The sequence below is a fragment of the Zootoca vivipara genome, chromosome 7 (assembly GCF_963506605.1).
Source record: "Zootoca vivipara chromosome 7, rZooViv1.1, whole genome shotgun sequence".
Lineage (NCBI taxonomy): Eukaryota > Metazoa > Chordata > Lepidosauria > Squamata > Lacertidae > Zootoca > Zootoca vivipara.
In genome coordinates, this window is record NC_083282.1 from 31,531,449 (window position 1) to 31,551,865 (window position 20,417).

At 42.0% G+C, this 20,417-nt stretch overlaps 1 protein-coding gene across 1 annotated transcript in view; it reads right to left on the minus strand.

The window, feature by feature from the left end:
- TNNI3K (TNNI3 interacting kinase) overlaps positions 1-20,417 on the minus strand; it is a 146,096-nt gene that overhangs the window by 115,722 nt on the left and 9,957 nt on the right. Inside the window, exon 6 of the mRNA XM_035122872.2 lies at positions 1,378-1,476. Within this exon, the coding sequence (XP_034978763.1) occupies positions 1,378-1,476 (99 nt within the window). The remainder of the gene's footprint in view (positions 1-1,377; positions 1,477-20,417) is intronic.

A 20,417-nucleotide genomic window follows, 5' to 3' on the forward strand; every position in this document is an offset into this window, starting at 1 on the left:
TATCCCCCCCCCAAAAAAAATAGTCTGGCCCCCCACAAGGTCTGAGGGACAGTGGACTGGCCCCCTGCTGAAAAAGTTTGGTTACCCCTGCCTAAAGGATCAATATGCAATTTCAGGGGAGCACTTCAAAATTCATTGCTTTGCCTCAAAAGATTTGGGGGTCATGAATCCAAGAGTTGGCCCCAGGATCCCCTAATAACATTGCAAAAAAAAAAAAACTTTGAAAAAACCAACTGGCAAAGTCTTCAGTATATGCATATGTAAAGCCAAGAGATCTAGTAGACCCAAACCAACACTGATATAATGTGTTGCCTCCAGTATTAATTCTACTCGGCAGACTCACTGAAATCAAAAGCTCATACCAAAATAAAAACTTAGTTGGTCTTTAAGGTGCTACTGAAGGAATTTTTTTATTTTGTTTCGACTCAGACCAACATGGCTACCTACCTGTAACTGAAATCAATAGATATGGCTGACTTATGTTTATCAATTACAACGGGTTTTCTCTGAGTACAACTTAGTTTGATGTCAACCAAAGGTACTGTTAAACCTGGTAACATTCTGCAATGGCTTAGCATGTCTTTTTCAAAACACAAATGGACTCATATGACTCTCCTTTGCATGAGTGATATGTATTTGATGCAAACCAGTGTTGCAGCTATGTGGAAAATGAGTTTAATCACTTTACCATATGTTGTTCAGATCACTGGTATGCTGATAATGAGCTGGGGGTGGGGGGTTCTCTCTCTTGAAGTTGTGAGAATAGCAAAGTGAGGGTGAGTTCATACATGTTCACCATTTGATGAACATAACATGAAATGATGATGGACGAAGCAGCCATTACAGATTAAATTTTATGGACAGACTGCTTGTTTCATTTTATAGCATCCCAAACATGTTTCCCATGGCAGCTTTCAAGTATTCAGTTGTGAGTTGAATGGTGTGTTATCAAATTCTGTACACTCATGGATAATGCAAACCTAGCTTGAGACTACTGACAACTGATATGTTGTCACTTAGTCTGTTCACACATTCATATATATCACTTGTCCACTCTCTCTCTCTTATTGTTTAATTACTCAAAACCTGATGACTTGCAGTTGAATCAGTGAAGTCTCCATTGAAAAGAGCTGCTTTAAAAAACGGAGATTGGGTGATGCAAAGGCTCTGTATTTGATCATTCCTTTGCATTGCTTCATTCGCATAGGCCATCACAATGCGTGAATGTGTGAACCACTTCACTATTTCTATAGCTTTTGTGCATGTGTGGACAAAGCCTGAGCTTGCTTCTGTCTCTCCTCACCATGTAGCAGGGCATCTTATACATTGCACATAAAGTTCTCCATCTGAGACCACACATTGCCAGCTTTTCCATACCTGTTCATGACCATAATATGCTGCAATATGTAAAGGGGAGAAAAAAACTGCATCTTGCACATTGACGTATGCCCCATGTTGCAGAAGAATATCAACAGCCTAGAAGGGAGGGGGGAAATGAAATATCTCTATTAGAAGTGTGGCAACAAAGTCACTTTGTGCAAACTTGCTCTCCAATGTTACAGCTAAATTTCAAATACATTGCAATGGGATGTTGAGTGAATGTTGCATGTCAGCTGTGCTGCCCCAGAAATACACCTGGAAGTATACCGGTATTTCCTGACAAAAGAACTAAACTGTGAAAGCAGGATCTCTGAATTGATTGACACCCGACACCCCCACACACACTACTTCAAAGTTCAAGCACAAACAGGAGCAAACACATTCTTATAAAAAGTACATAATATATATTTTAATTAAAAGTGCACACAGCTAATTTGCAAAACACAATTCCTTCCAAACACAAAAGCTTCTCTATGTTTTAGAAGATGAAGAACCTTCCATTTAAATAAATCATACAAGGACGTTTCTTTCCAACATAACACTCATATTCGGTGAGAAGGTCGATTGTTCAATCAAAACAGCTCTAAACTATGCATCATTCGCTTGCTAAACAATGATCAAAATTGAAGTGTCAATGAGACTGCTCTGAAATATTTATTTAAAAAATGAATGTACTTCTATCTTTGAAAGCCGAATAACTTTTTATATCCACCAAGTGCTAATGCCAAAAGCAGTACTCCTATACAAATGTCAAATCAACTGGCAGTATTCAGTGGATTGTATATAGAACATTGAAAGCTTGGGCTGCAGAAACTTATGAAATTCTACAGTGTGCTCCAAAGCAGGTGGCACTAATTCATTGCATTTGATCATCTCAAGGTGCTTTATTAAATACTACCCCCTCAATTGGCAAAGTTCCCCCCCCAAAAAAACCTATATTTCTCTAATTCACCATCTTCAGAGGTCAACTCCTATCCTAGACTGCTCTTCCAACCTTAAAATAAATTTAAATAAATCTAAAGAATAGTGATAGAGGGCATGACCTAGCTCAGGGTGGTCCAAGGCACAGGTTGTGGGCTTCATGCAGCCCCCAAGGCCTTTTTCTGGGCAGCGCTTGCTGAGTACCAAAGCTGCAGGGAACTGGAAGTGACACCATGAAAGCCTTGCCCTGGTTTGCTTGCAACCACCACAGGTTGCCCATCCCAGCTGTGGCTGAGAATCCTCCTCAGGGTGGGATGAGGAGAAAGATGGATGGATGGGGGAGGGAAAAAAGGTGAGAAGCCAGAGGAGGTTTCTCCAGCCAAGTCAGCATTAAGAGAGGGAGAGGGAGTGTGCATGCACAGGTGTGTGTGTGTGTGTGTGTGTGTGTGTGTGTGTTGCATCTATTGGTGGCAATGGCGGTGCTGGAAGTGCCAAAGGAGGAGAGAAGGGGGTGGGTAAAAAAGCAGAGTGGGACTTCTCTAATCTGCCCAACAGCTGCAGCAGGCTGTTTGTTAGCCTCTCTCTTCCCTCTCTCCCACCCCATCAAGAGCCACTAATAATTCCCTTGCTTTCCTGCCCAGAGTCCTGCCTGCATCCAGCAATTCCCCTTATACTCGGCAGCCTCCTTGTTTTTGGATCTTTTTGGTCACTTTTGAAAAATAAAATTAAAGAAAGAATGGCTCTGATCTGTTTGATAAATAAATATATTACATACGTGTGGGGTGGGTGTGGGTGGGTGCATAATATTAACTATATTGCAAATGCTTTAATTTATGATATGGACATTTAATTCAGTGTGTGGCTCCTGGGTTCTGTGTCAAAGTACTCCTGTGGCCCACTTGGTCCGAGTGGTTGGACCACCCTGATCTAGCCAAAGTTAAGCATTTTGCAGGCACTTTTATTCATCTCGCTGAAACCAATGAGACTTTAAAATGCCAGCCTTTGGCTATGGCATCCCCACCATAATACCTGGTTCCCTCACATCACCACTCCAATTACTTGTTTATATTTTACCAGAAAGATGCTTTAAGCCAGTTTATTTGCTATCCAGTTTAACATACACAAACAGCCGTTCTCAAAAAAGAGCCCACAATGCAGTTACCATGTTAATTGGGTCCCCGGAAACCAGGCTTTCAATACAATCCAGTTTCCTTTCAACGAACAAATTTCTCTTATTATAAATATGGCCTTTGCTCTTTCCTCATTGGTGGTTTTGTTAATACTTCTTCGTGGAGGACGAGATCAAAAGCCTTTGAAGCAAATTATGTCCACTTCCACAAGAGATCATCAGTTAAGGCTTATTTAAGGGTTACAGTGTGTGTCAACAAATGACACCTAAGATAAACTAAGGATTTTCTCTCACGGGCAAGGGTAACAGATAAGAATTCGTCTAACAAAATTTAATCAATTATTATTGACTTTCTAGCAGGTGAAATTAAAATGAGAAAGACAGCTTCGACAATTAAGCCATACATATGAGCAAAAGCCACTTTATATTGCTGGGTTAACACATCTCAGGAATCTCTTAGATGCTTTTCTGAACTTTTTTTTTTAATTAAGTCATTCAACCCCAAACACAATGAAGTCTGAGCACTGGCCTAATTCTTTCCAATTTACTAGATACTGATACAATCAGTCATGTCCTCTAGATATGATTTGCTCAAAAACTGGCAAGATTTGTTAACTCCTTGAAGCTCTAGAAGAATTTCATACGGAGATAGCCATCAAATAAGACAATGGCACGATTAAACTGTTGTGAAACTGGCCACCTCACAAATAAGAGATATAGTGAATGGAATTATTTTCTGAAGAACAAAGTCTGATGAAATGTTACATGTAATCTGTCTTCTTGGGTAGAGGAAGGCATAGACATGCAATTAAGAAAAGGTCTGTGTATATGTGATCAGCAGATCTCAAGGGAAGTGCTTTAAATAAATACAATTATGCTAAGGATAAATTCACTATCCAAAGATCCAGACCCTTGAAGTGTCCCTATTTTCCAGGTACAGTGGTACATCTGGTTATAAACTTAATTCGTTCCTGAGGTCCATTCGTAACCTGAAACTGTTCTTAACTAAAGGCGTGCTTTTGCTAATGGGGCCTCTTGCTGCCGCTGCACTGCTGGCACACTATTTCCATTCTCAACCTGGGGAAAAGTTCTCAACTCGAGGTAACTCTTCCAGGTTAGCGGAGTTTGTAACCTGAAGCATTTGTAACTTGAGGTACCACTGTACAGTCCCGGATTTACAGAACCCGTCCCTGTTTCTGATTTGATCCCGGAATGTCCCGCTTTTCCTTAGGATGTACTTTTCATCAGAAATGTTGGAGGGTATGGAGTTATGTGACCCCTGAGCAAAGGAGATAAGAATCATAGAATCATAGAGTTGGAAGAGACCACAAGGGCCATCCAGTCCAACCCCCTGCCAAGCAGGAAACACCATCAAAGCATTCCTGACATATGCCTCCTTGGCAGCAAATTCCACTGTTGAACAGCTCTTACTGTCAGGAAGTTCTTCCTAATGTTTAGGTGGCATCTTCTTTCTTGTAGTTTGAATCCATTGCTCCATGTCCACTTCTCTGGAGCAGCAGAAAACAACCTTTCTCTATATGACATCATTGTATCTATTTGAACATGGTTATCATATCACCCCTTAACCTTCTCTTCTCCAGGTTAAACATACCCAGCTCCCTAAGCCGTTCCTCATAAGGCATCGTTTCCAGGCCTTTGACCATTTTGGTTGCCCTCCTCTGGACATGTTCCAGCTTGTCAGTATCCTTCTTGAACTGTGGTGCCCAGAACTGGACACAGTACTCCAGGTGAGGTCTGACCAGAGCAGAATACAGTGGCACTACTGATAAGTAACTATACCACTGATAAGTAACTATGCAACCTTTAGAAGACATATGAAGGCAGCCCTGTATAGGGAAGTTTCTTAATGTTCAATGCTTAATGTTTTTATAGAAAATGGAAGCCACCCAGATTGGCTGGGGCAACCCAGTCATATGGGTGGGGTATAAATAATAAAATGGTGATGGTGGTGGAATGGGACTCTATTTTCATCAGAGTAATGTTGGAGGGAGTGCTAAATACTGAAAAATATATTGAAGAATGCTCTTCCTGTCCATTATCATTGGCATCTGAAACAATTTTGTTATGGAATTTGTCTTTGGGCCAACCACAAGATATATTTTTTCAGCAAACATCACCACAAAGTTGAATTGCATATCTTTCAGATACCTTGATTTCAACATTATTATAAACATTTCACATCGTTCTCATGAATAACTAAGTTGCATGTGGAAGTTATTACTGATAGTCCACCAGGGGTCAGCAAACATTTCCAGCAGGGGGCTGGCCCACTGTCCCCCAGACCATGTGGGGGGGGCGGACTTTTTTTGGGGGGGATGAACAAATTCCTATGCCCCACAAATAACCCAGAGATGCATTTTAAATAAAAGGACACATTCTACTCATGTAATAACACACTGATTCCCAGATCGTCCGCGGGCTGGATTTAGAAGGCGATTGAGCCGGATCCAGCTCCCGGGCCTTAGTTTGCCTACCCATGCACTAAACCATTCAATACCTCAACACAGTAGCGGGGGAAGGGGGTGCAGTCTGCCCCAGGTGTCATCACTGGTGGGTGACAAAATGAGGGTTTTTTATTTTAAAAAATGGGCTCACGGAACTTTTTAGGAGTGATGTGGTGGCTTAGGCACCTGCAGGTTCTGCGCTGCCTGAAACAGCAGCATGGGACTTGCGTCTGCCTACTGCCTCTCCCTCAGCTGCCGTACAACTGAGGGGGAGTCAGCGGAGAGGCTCCTACATCTGAGAGTCTCACCCCGCCCCCATGGGCAGATCGCCCCGCCCCCAGGCTGCAGGGCACGCCCCCACACCAGGCACCCGAGCGGCTAGCTACGCTGCTGCCTCTAGAAGCCCATTATACAAAATCTGCAGACAAATACTCCAGTGCCAGCTTCCCATGTATTGCCATAATATTCAGGCACAGGTGTCTTGTGAACATGTATTTTTAAGAAGACAGCTGGTAGAGTTGCGCCTCTTGCCTGTTTCCTATTCCCACTTACATTCTGCAAATTTGTGCTTTTCTTCTGGTGAAATCCAGGCTTAGGTCTGCGCATTAACAGATGAACCAACAAACCACATTCTCTAATGTAAGCACATCTAACGTCAAATTGCAGGGAAGATGAAATATTTATGCACAAGACTCGTGCAACTGAATCAGAACGCCAGAGAGGTTGAAGAGCATCAACTTCATAGCACTGATTGTTAAAGTGATTTAAAGAACTCTGCCAAGACCACCTCCTAGACTTGGAGTGCACAAGGGGGAATGGATAGCACAAAGCTGGTTTACCTATTCAGAAATTACATTGATTCATCGTTGTTGTTTCTTTTTTTAAAAAAAATAATTTTTATTAAGATTTTCAAAATTCAAATATAAAAAATACAGAAAAAACAATAAATTTCGAATTCCCATATCACATTCCCACATCCAACTTACAACTAATAAAATATTAAAAGGAACAATTAACAAAGAAGAAAAACAGGAAGAAAGAAAAAGAGAAAAAAGAAAAAAAAGAAAAAAACCAAACCATACATCGTAGTTCAAAATTTCTATAATAGATCTCCTCGAGGCCCCCCTCTAACGGTTCATTGCATATCGAACTTCGCAGGTTCTAATCATACTTTCATTCCCTATATGAAAATTACAACATAGTTGTTGTTTTTTGCCTGGTTGATGCTTTCTAAAGCAATTGCTAGGGTTAATAATAAGGACACCAACCAGCTAGGTCGTTGCACTGGGAAGCAGCCAGGAGAGTGATTTGATCAAGCTGAGAAACAAACAGCCAAAAGCTTTATAGTACTAGAAATTCTATTGGGCACTTCAGTCATCTGACCCCTTTAGAGATGGCTACTGCAATACAATAGTACATAACAGTGAATAATGCTGAAGCTTAGCGAGCAACAGGGCAGATGTTCTGTTTGATGGAGAAAAGAAGAACACACCTGGTTCTGCAGCTAGAATACCTAGAGATCTGTAGACCTGACATGGAGGTATCCAGTGTTGATCATGGTCAGATATGAGGGTGGAAGTTCAGGACCACACTCAGCAGATTGAGCAAGGGCTCACCACACTTCTCAAAAGCAGCAGGCATGGCTCACATTTTGAATTCCATGAAGTAATACACATTCCATGTAAAGTGCTCCCATCACAAACACAAAGACTGTACTGCTGGAGAACTCAACTACATTTCTAACAAACTAGCATAGGTACTTCTTATTTAATATCTCTTTATTTCAATTAGGGCAGGCATTACCAAAACCATTTATATCCTTCTCATGGGACGTAAAATGTTAGCAGTCCCATATATATTAATGTGATTTTGTGCAAAATAAGCTGTTTAACCTAGTCAGAATAATTCTCGAAAGACCAGCAGTTGCAAATTTATACAGTTGGGGGGGAAGGGGGGGAGGTAATGGCAAAGCTCACATTTTGAATGTGTAAGTATTTGAATCAAACTTATCAACTAAATCAAATGAGACAGACAAAATGTGTCCTTCCATCAGAAATGGGCTTTATAGTAATTTGTCTATCACCAAAAGGAATAACAACATGTATTTTACAAACTGGAATTAAAATAATCCTTGCACAAATGGATTTAGTGCAATGATGATAAGAGTTACATATACTCACTGGGAATTATATCCCATAATCTTTTTCAGGCTTTTTGTCCTTTTTTTCAAATTGGAAATAAGTTACTGGACTGCAGCTTCGGCACAGCAAGAGATATGCCCCTTGGCACATTTTTCATTTGCCATTGCTTCTCCAACATCCATCCCTACATAGAGCAGTAGCATTTACAAACAAAAAACAAAACAAAAACTTATATGGAGTACCTGATTTCAGACACAATAGGCTGGAAAGAGAGTCCATATAGGATAGAAAATTAGGCAGAAGTAGGAAACAAAAGTACACTAAAGGTGAGGGGGAAACACTAGCTATTTAGGACCCCAGGGATTCCGATAGCTTGGCGTCCAAACAACTCATTCATCCATTGCATGGGCTCATTTGTCCATGCTGACTTCACTCATTGGCTAAAAACAATGAAAGCATACCCTCCCAACAGTTCTTAGATGAAAATAGGAACATTCTATTCTACATAGGAAGCTTCTCCCGTGTTTGATCTCCTGCGTCCATATATGTCATATGCACATCAACATTGGTCACCTTAAGCCAATAACATCCTCTCAGCCTTACCTATTTCACAGGGCTCTTATAAAGAAAAAAAAATGTGTGAGAGAAGGGATCATGTACAACACCTTCAACAGATAAATGGGATGAAATAAAAAATTAGCTCTAACGTAAGCTGCCTTGAGTCTCTGTTGGGGGGAAAGGCGGGATATTATAAAATAAAATGATGATGATGATGATGATGATGGAAACTGTGAGAATGACCAGGAACATACCAGAGAATAAATCCTATTGAACTCAGTAGGACTTAGTTCGGGGGGTGGGGGTGGGAATATGATTAGGATTGCAGTGTAAGACTGCACACTCTTTACCAGGTTACCTGGGAGTAAACTCCATGGAATTACTGACTTCTGAGTAGACAGGTGAAGGCTTGCAGTGTAAGGCTCCACTTACAATAAAGGAATAAACAACCCACACGTTTCCTTAAAAATGGCTGGCTAATGAAGCCTTGCAATTACAGAATTTAAAGCAGATTGGTTACATTTTCCTTCAAAACAATATTTTCATTTGGTGCAGACATTTTCAGTATAAGCAGGACTCCATTTTTTACACACACAGAGAGAACAAAGAAATGGAGGGCAGGAAAGAGGAAAACTGGGATATTGAGGGATCAAATAAAAAACCAGGATGGCTTCTGTAATTTTGGGACTGTCTCTGGAAAATCGAGACACTTGGAGGGTATGGGAAAGGTAGGGGCAGCTAGGATGGCTCATCTCACAGAAAAATCTTAGCTGATGACGCATTTTTCTTTAAAACACTTCTTTCAGGAAAGAAAGCTCAGGATTTGGGCCCCTTGTAGGCATGGATAGTGGTGCAATTGCGCCAGCTACAGCGTAATAATCTGGCCATGCTTTTTTGTGTTTTCTAATATTGCAGATGTGGAGATTGAGGTTGAGAGAGCGCAACTTGCCTGCTATTGAGTTTAGGGCATGGGCAGGATTTCAAACCAGGGACTCCCAGATTCACAGATCAGCCTCTTTGCTGAAGTACTGATCATAAATGGTGGTGATTTTTTAAATATATATATATATATATATGAGTCTTTGAACTTGACTAAGTTGTAGACTTCAGATTCTGTTCTTTGGGAGGACAGCTTAAATGGGATTTGGAAAACAAAACTGAAGCAGGGCAGTAGGAAGGCCAGAGGGCCAGAATTTCAAAATAAGGTCTGTAGTCTATAATGTCTTCTCTCTGTAGGATGTAATGAACATAATGCAAGTTAATTGCTTTTATTAAAAGCCCTGAAAGCAGAAAAGGTAAATTAGAGCTCATCCTCCTATAGTTTTTAATGAAACATCATGTATAATTGGGTCAATTTTTCCCCCTTCAAGCAATCTATCTGCAATTAAAAATTAAAGAACTCAAACTTGTACATTGAAAGATCTATTCAGAACCTGGGAGTTGCAAATTAATCTGTCTAGTTATCCAGAAATCAAAATTTATTAGCAGAACCCACACTTCTTCACTAATTATGCTTTAGCAAAGGTGAAATCATGGCGAGGAGTTGTAAAGATTCTGAATGGATCTCACTGCAAAACGTGGGATTGGCAGGAAGTCTGCAAGTAAAGCTTGCAGTTTTATGGACAGTTCACAATGACCGCTCCACACATCAATGGGGGGCGACTTTTGTGTGATTGCACGCAGCCCCCTGATCCCAGAGGTGACTCCCTGGTAGTTCGGGGCTGGCACCGCCTTCCCAGGTAGGATGCCAGAGGTCTCTGCCTACCCAAGCTTAGTGTCCAATCCTGCCTGGGGAGGTGTTGCCAGGGGGTGGCCAGGTAAGGGGAGGGACTGTCCGGCTCACACAATAGAATTTGAATCTTACCTCCAAGCACCAGAATCTTACCTCCAAGCACCAGTTGGTCCCACCCTCCACACCCTCATTCAAGTTCTTTTGCAGGTTAACCTTTTCTCTACAGGTTCACAGGCGCTGCTACGTCAAGGCCTCTATTGAAGGGTCGGAAAGGAATTTTCCTGCATTGGCAGGTTTCGCCTTACCCATAGCAATATGTCACAACTTTGGAAGTGTCAGGCCTTGGGCGGAATTCTTTGGTGACTTTCCTAGAGGGAGGGGCATGAGGCGGAGACCTCACCCCCTTTGCAGCAACAAGATTGGGGTATTGGGGGAAGCCTTGACCATGCCAATAGGCGTCATCACTTCCCCCTTCCAGCGGCGGCGAACAGGGGGCAGGCTCTCTCTGCTTGAACATATGTTCTCCAGAGCCAGCCCCAACCCCCATACATGTGGATAACCCCGACGTCTCCCAGAACCCCAGCTGGGGACTGGGAAGGATAATGCCCAATGCCTGAGCCAAGGTCTCCCTACATCTGAATCTTAATAAAGTACATTTCCGAGCACAATTCAAAGTGTTGGTGCTGACCTTTAAAGCCCTAAACGGCCTTGGTCCTATATACCTGAAGGAGCGTCTCCACCCCCATTGTTCTGCCCGAGCACTGAGGTCCAGCACCGAGGGCCTTCTGGCGGTTCCCTCATTGCGAGAAGCAAAGTTACAGGGAACCACGCAGAGGGCCTTCTCGGTAGTGGCGCCTGCCCTGTGGAACGCCCTTTCATCGGAGGGCAAGGAGATAAACAACTACCTGACATTTAGAAAACACCTTAAGGCAGCCCTGTTTAGGGAAGTTTTAAATCTGTGATATTTTAATGTATTTTGGTATTTGTTGGAAGCCGCCCAGAGTGGCGGGGGAAACCCAGCCAGATGAGCGGAATAATAATAATAATAATAATAATAATAATAATAATAATAATAATAATAATGTTGTGGCCAATTTGAATCCCATAGCACGTTGTTATGTGTCTTTATTCCGCTCAGCGGGTCGCTTGGGGGTTTGGGGGACCCTGCCTGTCCAGGCAAATTCAGTGGTGTATTTCCTGCATCAGAATTGCAATTACGTCCACTGCATGGAGAAACAAGAATATGAACTACTTATATACTTGAGGGCTTCAAAATTCAGCTGGTTCTGCTGCCATGCCTTCAGTATTGTCAAGTGCCCAGTATAGTTAAATACATGGATGGTTTGGTGGATGCATTTTTACTCAGTGGTATAGAACACAGCAGAGCATGCTTATTCTTAAAGATCCATAAATATGAGTGTGTCTCCCCCGGGACACTCGCCACAGGTGGCACACACCCACCCACCCACCCCGGGGACGCTCTCCGCTCGCCATGGGCGACGCCCCCACGGGCGGCTAGCCCCAGCTGCACGGCATGTGTGCCACTCCGGGTGCCAGAGCAGCTAGCTCCGCCTCTTTAATACCTGCATACACAAATATGTAAATATAAAAGCTTTAAAATACACAAATGTTAGTGATACATTCCCTGAAGTTTCATAATTCTTTTATATTGCTTTCTATTTTAGTTGCCTTGGTGCATCTTTTGAAACGCTTTGACAAATTGCTTTGTATGCATCCACGGCTCAAATTGGAAGGGGGAAGGCAGGGGGATTTGGCTCAAGCAATTCATATTTCTGCCTGACAGATGTAGATTCTTCACATAGGTTCCATAATGCTTATTGTCCTACTTGAATTCCAGTTGGCAACTCATTATTTGCCACGATGTTGACAATGAAAGTCTGCACTTAACTCTGTTTTTGAAATTAGATATATTTGGGCAGGCATTCCCATACTGTCAGGCAAAATCCAGTCTGCACTAAGAGGCAATTGTTAGGCTGGAATATTCTGAAGAGTAGTTAAATGCTTAAGGTAGAGGGGAAAACCATTACTGGTCTTGTTTTATGTAGAAATGAATGTGAGCTTTCTCAAGTGGCAAAGTACTCATCATAGCCACAAGTCAGTGAATAAACATATCACACTTATTGATTTACAACAGTGGCATGTCATTGGCAGTAATTTGGAAGCAGCTATACTCTAGAAGCTGAGAGATGGAAAAATTCTTAACTCTTCTATGGTGACGTTTGTCCAAAGGCAGCTTCAGGATTTGATGGTGGGGAGCGCAAAGCATCAGTGGGCTTTCAGTTTCAAAAATATTAGAAGAATGCCTTGTTTGGCCCTTAGGCTGAACATGGATATACACAGTATCATAGAGTTGGAAGGGACTCTGAGGATAATCAGTGCAACCCACTGCAATGCAGGGATATGCAGCTGGATCAAACCTGCAGCCTTGGCATTATCAGCACCATGCTCAAACCAGCTGAGCTATCCAGCAGCTGTTGAGGTGATTTCACATTGTAGACCTTTTGACCTAGATCTAACCAGCCTGGATCATGACTACTGGGAAATCTCAAGAGAACTAGAGGATCTTTTGCTTGAAGTGGGTTGGGTGACCTTGGTGTTTTTTAGTCAGCTAGAGCCGATACAGTCATGACAGTGATTGAGTAAGCCAGTAAAGCCAGGCACTTTTCCCAGGAGGTCACAATAACTTTAATATGCTGCATCGTTTATGTATTTGTATACACTTCATGATATTCACTGCTGTACTCTCTGAATGCCTCTCTAACAGTAATGATTTTATCACTGCAAAAAAGGTGCATTATTATGTGGCAGCATTTTTACAGAACATTGTAAAAGTTTTAACTACAAATCACCTCTAGTTTATACAGCTTACAAGATCCTTAAAAGGCTAAAGATTTCCATGTTGCAAGAATTTCCTTGTGAAATGTTCCGGTTTTGCGTCTTTATTTGGTTTTTACAGCACTACTTCCCCCATCTCCACATATATACTTTTGTCTGCATTCTCAAATTCTGCACAATTTACAGTGAGAACATACAATCTGTTGAACGGTGGGGTGGCACTAAAGATTTATTCCAAGGCCACTGAATTTTGGGTAGAATGAGATGGCAGATGACTGTTGTGTATGGGAGCCAAGCTCCGCACCCATTCAGAAGTGATACCACTATCTACCCACCACTAAAATAGCTGCCTAGGTGCCCCGCAGGGAGATGGCAAGTAGCAGTTCACCTAGGCTGGGCAAGTGAGAGGTCCTTCTGAGCCCCTCAACCAATGCCCGACCTGCCTGAGTACTGGCACTGGGCATGTGTTGAACATTGCTAACTTACTGATTCAGGCTTCATGCAGTTTTGGTAACATAATGAGTTTATTATGCAGCACTTCCAAACACAAATCTGCAGCAGTATTTCTTATACTGCAAAGGGAAATGGGGAGAGGCAGTCTGGATCCTGGGCTGTCCTTAAAAGGGACAATGCAAAATTAATCCACTGTGCCACATTATAGTAATTCTGGGTCCCCCCCCCAAAAAAGGGTTGTTTTATGTGGGATGTCATTGCTTAATGGTCTCTTCTTTTTTATATAATAATGTCTCTATTAGGTACAGTGTTCTGTTATAATACAACACAAAAAACAAAACATTCCTATGGTATGTAAGGGGAGCAAATGCTAATCTAACCCAACATAGTTCATCTAACCCAGGCATCCCCAAACTTCGGCCCTCCAGATGTTTTGGACTACAATTCCCATCACCCCTGACCACTGGTCCTGTTAGCTAGGGATCATGGGAGTTGTAGGCCAAAACATCTGGAGGGCCGCAGTTTGGGGATGCCTGATCTAACCCAATGAAGGTTCATCCATTGCAGTATAGCAAAGTACTGTCTTGCAACGACTTTTCAGGGTCTGCTGAAAAGACCCTGCTGAACTATGATTGGTTCTGCTGAAACCAAGGTAAACCTGGGACATCCAAAATACCAAATTACATAGACCTCTTAATGGTGGTCATCATGACGACACACTCTTCCTAGGTTCCAAGGCCAAAGACAGCCATAACATAGGAGTGGTGGAGGGGCCTTGAACATACATTAGCAGCCCTGAAAACAAATGCCGTGAATTTTGAGGCACTTGTTTGTAGGATAGCAAATATATGCACAAAGAACCTCCCTCACACTTAAAATGTTGTGTCTGTCTTCACCCTAATCCTGAGTCATTGCATAAATTTCAGATGAGAAGTAAGAATTATGTAAACTCCAACCAACACACTCATATTTAATGATATGCAGACATGATTTCTCATTGTAATAAGAAGTGCATGTGGAAAGAATAATTAGTTCTAGGTTGTTATTCTGTTTGGTAGGGCCAGGGTTTTAGTATAAAATATAAGAATAAATACTAAGCATATTAATTATGCAACTGGATGGGTTTCATCTCATTATTTCATCCAAGCCTGCCAACATGTCACTGCTGCAGCTGTTGCTGAATTTATGATAGCATAAGGTTCTTACACAGTGAATGATTTTATCCCCAGGTACCACATCACTGAATACACGACGATGAAGAGGATGAAGCAATCCTATGAAATTAACTGGAGTTAAATGAAAATACAATAGACCAGGATTTGGGATTGTGTGAGGGTCATGGAGAAACAAATATTTTAAATGAATGGGATACCGCAACAATACTTTGCCAACAGAAGTTCAAGGGACTACTGTGATTCCAAAGGCATTTTACCTCAACAAAGATCATTTCACTAAGTAAACATCAATCAGGGTTTAAAACTTAACACCTAAAACAATAAAGTGTAATGGTGTAACCTTGTTTGTTAGTGATGCTGGCATAAATTTGTTTCTTCCTTGTAATAAAATACAACAGGGAGAAATCCTACACTAGTCATGAATGCAACTGAGGGACTAGACCGAGATCCTGCAGGTGAAGCCATGTAAAGCTCTGCAGCTATTTGCTGTTCTGCCAGTAATGGAAGCTAAAACAGTGCATTCTGGGGCATGTTTGGGGAGACAGTGAGTCTGTGGGATCCTAATCCTCTTATTTACCCCAATGTGCCCTCAAACTATGTACTGCTAAACTGTAATTATGAGGGCTCTGGAGCTGGCCAGCTTCCACCATGAGCAGCAAAAATAGGGGGAAAGGAAGGGGGAGAATGAAATAAAAAAGAAAAAGAAAAAACCACCTGTCAGGTCATACCTTGCTCACATAAGAAGGGCCTGGGGAAAATAAGAGAGTTCATTGATGATTGGTTTCAATATCAGCAATTATTTGAGACATTCAAAATTGATAGACAAAAGGGTTTCTCCACTGAGACTTCTACATTTGAATCGGATTTGGTGAACTCCAGAATTAAAACACTTTCTAAAGTGTTATGCAACACTTTGTAAATTGGAAGATTGTAAATTCCCAATTTATTTTCCACAGGTTTTCCCACTGCTTCATTGTTATTAAGTACCCAGAATCATGTGACCACTTAGTCATAGCCGCTGTCACCTTCTGTGTATTCTCCCCACTTGTGGTTTCTAACCATTGGTCTTCCAAGGCAAATTACATCCAAAAGTGGAGGTAGAACATAATCATTGTGGCTAGTAGTCACTTATAGCCTTGTCCTCCTTGACAGGGATTTGGATGTTATAATTTCTCTGTCCGGAATATCCCCACCCCCAATATCATGACTCTGTATTTTAAAAAAATAGTTTAAGGGCGGGGGGACAATACGCAACAAACCATATTGATACACAATACATGGGCTACACCATCTCTAATGCCACACTGACTCAAACAAGATTAAGTTGAAGAGTGGTGAATTTAACTGGCGAATTTGCGAATATAGCAACAATGGGCCTAACAAGAAGATAAAAGTCGTGATGATAACTTTTCCCTTTAAAGGTCCAGCTCCTTCCTTAGACACAGCTCTAATCATTATCAGGGAACAGATCAATCTGAAGTGGCCTTGGACAGCAATTTAGATCCAGGTCCTGACATAGCTAACACTCACCCAGTTCTATCTAGATACTACACAGATAGCATATTGCACATCATCAATAAAAATGATTTACAGCCGACTATAAAGTTCTTCATTCCCCAATTCCCAGAGATCACATTTATTGTAGATTGTGATACAGCATGGGGATATATATATGTAATAGCTGAACCTTAAAAGCCAGGGACAAGGTACTTGCTTGTGTGAGACTGGCAACGGCAGCTCTTCAGATATATGCACAGATTTTCTTTCTTTCACTGTATTTCCATGCTTTTTAAAACAAAACCCAAAGCAAATACAGTATTGTCCTGCTTATAAAATACCTGATTCTTGTTGCTTAGCTGGCTAGAGAGGTTGATGGGTTACTGTTAAAGATTTTGAAGCAAGTCTAGAGTTTATACTAATTGGAGAGGCCATGTGACCTTGCAAGCTAAGTAACACAAATGGGCCATATTGAAAGTGTGTGCTGCTGAGAAAATATCTACTCTACATATATTGCCCATAACTCTCTAATACACCATGGGTAACGATGGCATTGTATGCATAAAGAAATATACCAGGGTAGTTGGTTGCATTGCCACTTATATTAATGTGTTAAAACATATTAAGAGTCAGAACATAGGAAATAAAATGTTTCAAATTGGAAATTATGTATATTTTTAATAAGCAAAGCGAAGGCCATTGTACCTCCTGAGGTTTGGAATGCAACATTCAAAAATGAAAACCAACACCCTAAGAAAAGCTGTCCTGATTCTTCAGGAAATCAGCCCTGAGTGCTCACTGGAAGGACAGGTCCTGAAGCTAAGGCTCCAATACTTTGGCCACCTCATGAGAAGAGAATACTCCCTGGAAAAGACCTGATGTTAGGAAAGATTGAGGGCACAAGGAGAAGGGGATGGCAGAAGACAAAATGGTTGGACAGTGTTCTCGAAGCCACCAACATGAGTCTGACCAAACTGCAGGAGGCAGTGGAAGACAGGAGTGCCTGGCGTGCTCTGGTCCATGGGGTCACTTCATGTGGCAATTAACTTCCTTGGAAAAAGGAACCTTTTAAAGCTATCTAGCCTGTTAAAATATTCTCCCAATCATAGACCTGAGCAATGGTCTTCAGATGCCACAAATTTATCTGTCCCTTGATTAGGAGTTGCTTACTGGAAGACCACGGAACAACACCATCCACTTAATTGAGTTTTGGATGTCTATGTCTAACTCTCGTACCTTTTATTCTATTTTCTCGAATTGACATCGCTTCACAATTTTTAGTTTTACTATTTCAGATCTTCATTATTTTCGCCTTTAGCAATGGACTTAAAAATAATGATTGCTAGTTCCCTTCATTTTGGAAGGGTTTATTCGTATTTGACTCATTAGCTGTGCAAAGGTCAGACACATTCAATTCTAGCATTTTCTGATCCATAACCCAAAGGTGAAATTACATACAGCATAATATATTTTGCCTGCCTACAGTCAAGTTAAACTTTTGCTCAAGTATTTACACTGCAGTTTTTATCAACTGCATCTATTAACTTCATCTAAGAACCTGCAACATCATGTCTCAGAGTGGACTGCTTCTCTTCAGAGTCCTGAAGCCACTATTTCCCTCCGCTTTCTCATTTCCCTCTTCTCTCCCTGACTGGCTGGTTAACATATTAAGGATGCAATCTGAACTGCCTTCCTCCTGCCAGTAGGTCTTTGAGGATATTCACATACCTGGCCCTGCTGCTAACCAGCAGACCCAATTTAGACCCAAGAACTGCACTAGCTCCAGAATCCTGGTCAAGTTCAATTTCCTAGCCGACTGACTAAAATTTCCATTGTGCCATTTTTATTCTGCTAATCATCTTAAAAACTTGGTTTATTCACATTCAACAGGTTTCATGTTCCATTTATTTAAGTTTTATCACTTTTGCATAGGCAAGTAATTTTCAGTTCTTTCTGAACGATTTAGCCAAAAGATTTATGAACACAAGTAGATGTAAATATAATCAGAAACGCACATCTGTGAACCCTTACCGGTAATTATAAAAGTAATTCTGTTCGTGGCATTAAACACTTTTGGATTATTTTTTTTAATGAAATAGATTGAAACAAAGCATTTCCAAGGCAACAAGAAATGAGCTGGGGTGTGAAGTGTCTGAAACGAGGTCTAAGTGGTATGTGTGGGGATAAAAGGTTCATGACTAAAAGCAAATTTTAGTTAAAAGATGTTGAGCCTGAGGGCTTTACAGGAAATCCACTTAGGAAACCTTAAGAGAAGGGTAGGATTCCTAAAGGAGATCTCAGGTCACAAAGGTCTTTCAGAACATTCTAGTAGGCATTCAGTGTTGTGAAGCTTTTTTCTTTTGCCGACAGCATAATTATTTGCTGCCTCCAACTTATAATGATGCAGCCATGTAGTTTTGTAGCTGCTTCCGATTCCCCCTTCCAGAAGAATCCATCTAGATTCAGTATCCTCACATGAAGGGCAGAGGTTCTTGGAACCACAAGAAAGGGAGTGTGGCAATTTCACAGCAGCGCTTGAAGAGACAGCTGTACACCAGGAATATGGTGTCTGCAGCTGAGGCAAAATGTTCTTTTGCTAGAAACCATTATCCTCTCTCGCAATGACCAGGTTTTTTAGATCTAGTTGAAAAGGAGTGAAGAGATGGGTGTTCTGAAACGAACCCAATTGTTTTGTTGCCATCTGTGCTACAATGTGGGGCTGTGAGGACATTTCACTCACGATATTCAGCGCCCTGCAGGCACTGGCAATGCAATTTCTATTTAGTGTGCCTCTTTTCTGCTGCACCTGCACTGTGCCTGGCCTAGGAACAAATTAGCCATTTCGTTACCACAGCAGAGTCTATGATTAAAGACTTAAATTTCACTGCTCAGGTTTGCAGAAGAATGTAATGCGTATATCTAAGGCTGCAGGGTGAGGTGTGCCTTGAATTCTCAGTAATCCCAGGGCTCAGCCGATTCTTAGACAGGTCTAGCCACTTTCTTGCTCACCCAGCTGTCCTTTCCCAATTCCTGAGTATAAGTCAATATTTGTACTTATTTGTATTTTAACTGCTGACCTGCAGGCACAATGTGCTAACTGTCCCGAAACCTGCAATTATAGGGCAGTATACAAATTTCATTGTTGTTGTTGTTGTTGATGATGATGATGGAAAGCCTAATTGAGAGGGGCTCTGGTTCCCCAACCCCAACCAAAGTAGAATTAGATCCAGACACATCCACAATCCAGACACAACCCCAAATTGATCTGCCCACCCCCACATTTTCGGCCCATAGTTCTCCTTATTGAATCCTTTCCCCTTGTTTTCTAAGTCTTGGAATCTAAGGCAGCAGATAGGAACGACTCACAGTGTGCAGGTCTGGCTGCTGGTTTGACAGGAGCCCAGGGTAAGGTTGGACCTCCCTTGGAGCATACCAGGGGATTGACAGTCTGGAGCAGCAGGCAGTGGGAGACAGGGTAGCTGAAGCAGAGTAGCTCCTAATCTCCATACTAGCTCAGCACAGCACTGTAAATAGGAGCATAGGCTGAGACAGCTCTTCATTCTCTTCCTTATAGCAATGCCTTTGGGCCTTGTCCTTGACATGTACATCAAGGGTGGGGCCCAGAGTCACTGGAGATAATGTAGACAGTGACCCGGGGAAAGCTCTTCTCTTTTCAGCACTCTGCCGTTGAAAGATTTTTCTTCTTCTAAGGATTGATGGAGAGGGAGAAGGCTGGCATTGACCGCAGTGAGCCTGACCATGCCCGTTCCAACATTGGACTCAACGGCAAGTGCTATGGCAGCCAGGCTCTGGATGCTGCCAGGACCTTGCAGGCCATGCCAGGGAAGGTGATTGTCAGGGTTGCACCGGACGAACAGGAGTGGTGGCAAGCCCCTCTAGGCGAAGCGGCAACCACAGAAGAGTGTGGGGAAATGGAGGAATTCATACCTGGAGAAGACTGGTGGTGGCACTCCTCAGAAGAGGAAGAATCAGATAGGGAAGAGGGAAGACCAGAACAGGAGGAGGAAGGAGTCGAGTTAGAATCAGGCCCTTGTGAGGAGAGGAGTCGGCAGGCCCCATCCCCTCCTCCCTTCTCAGCTGTAGAGCGTA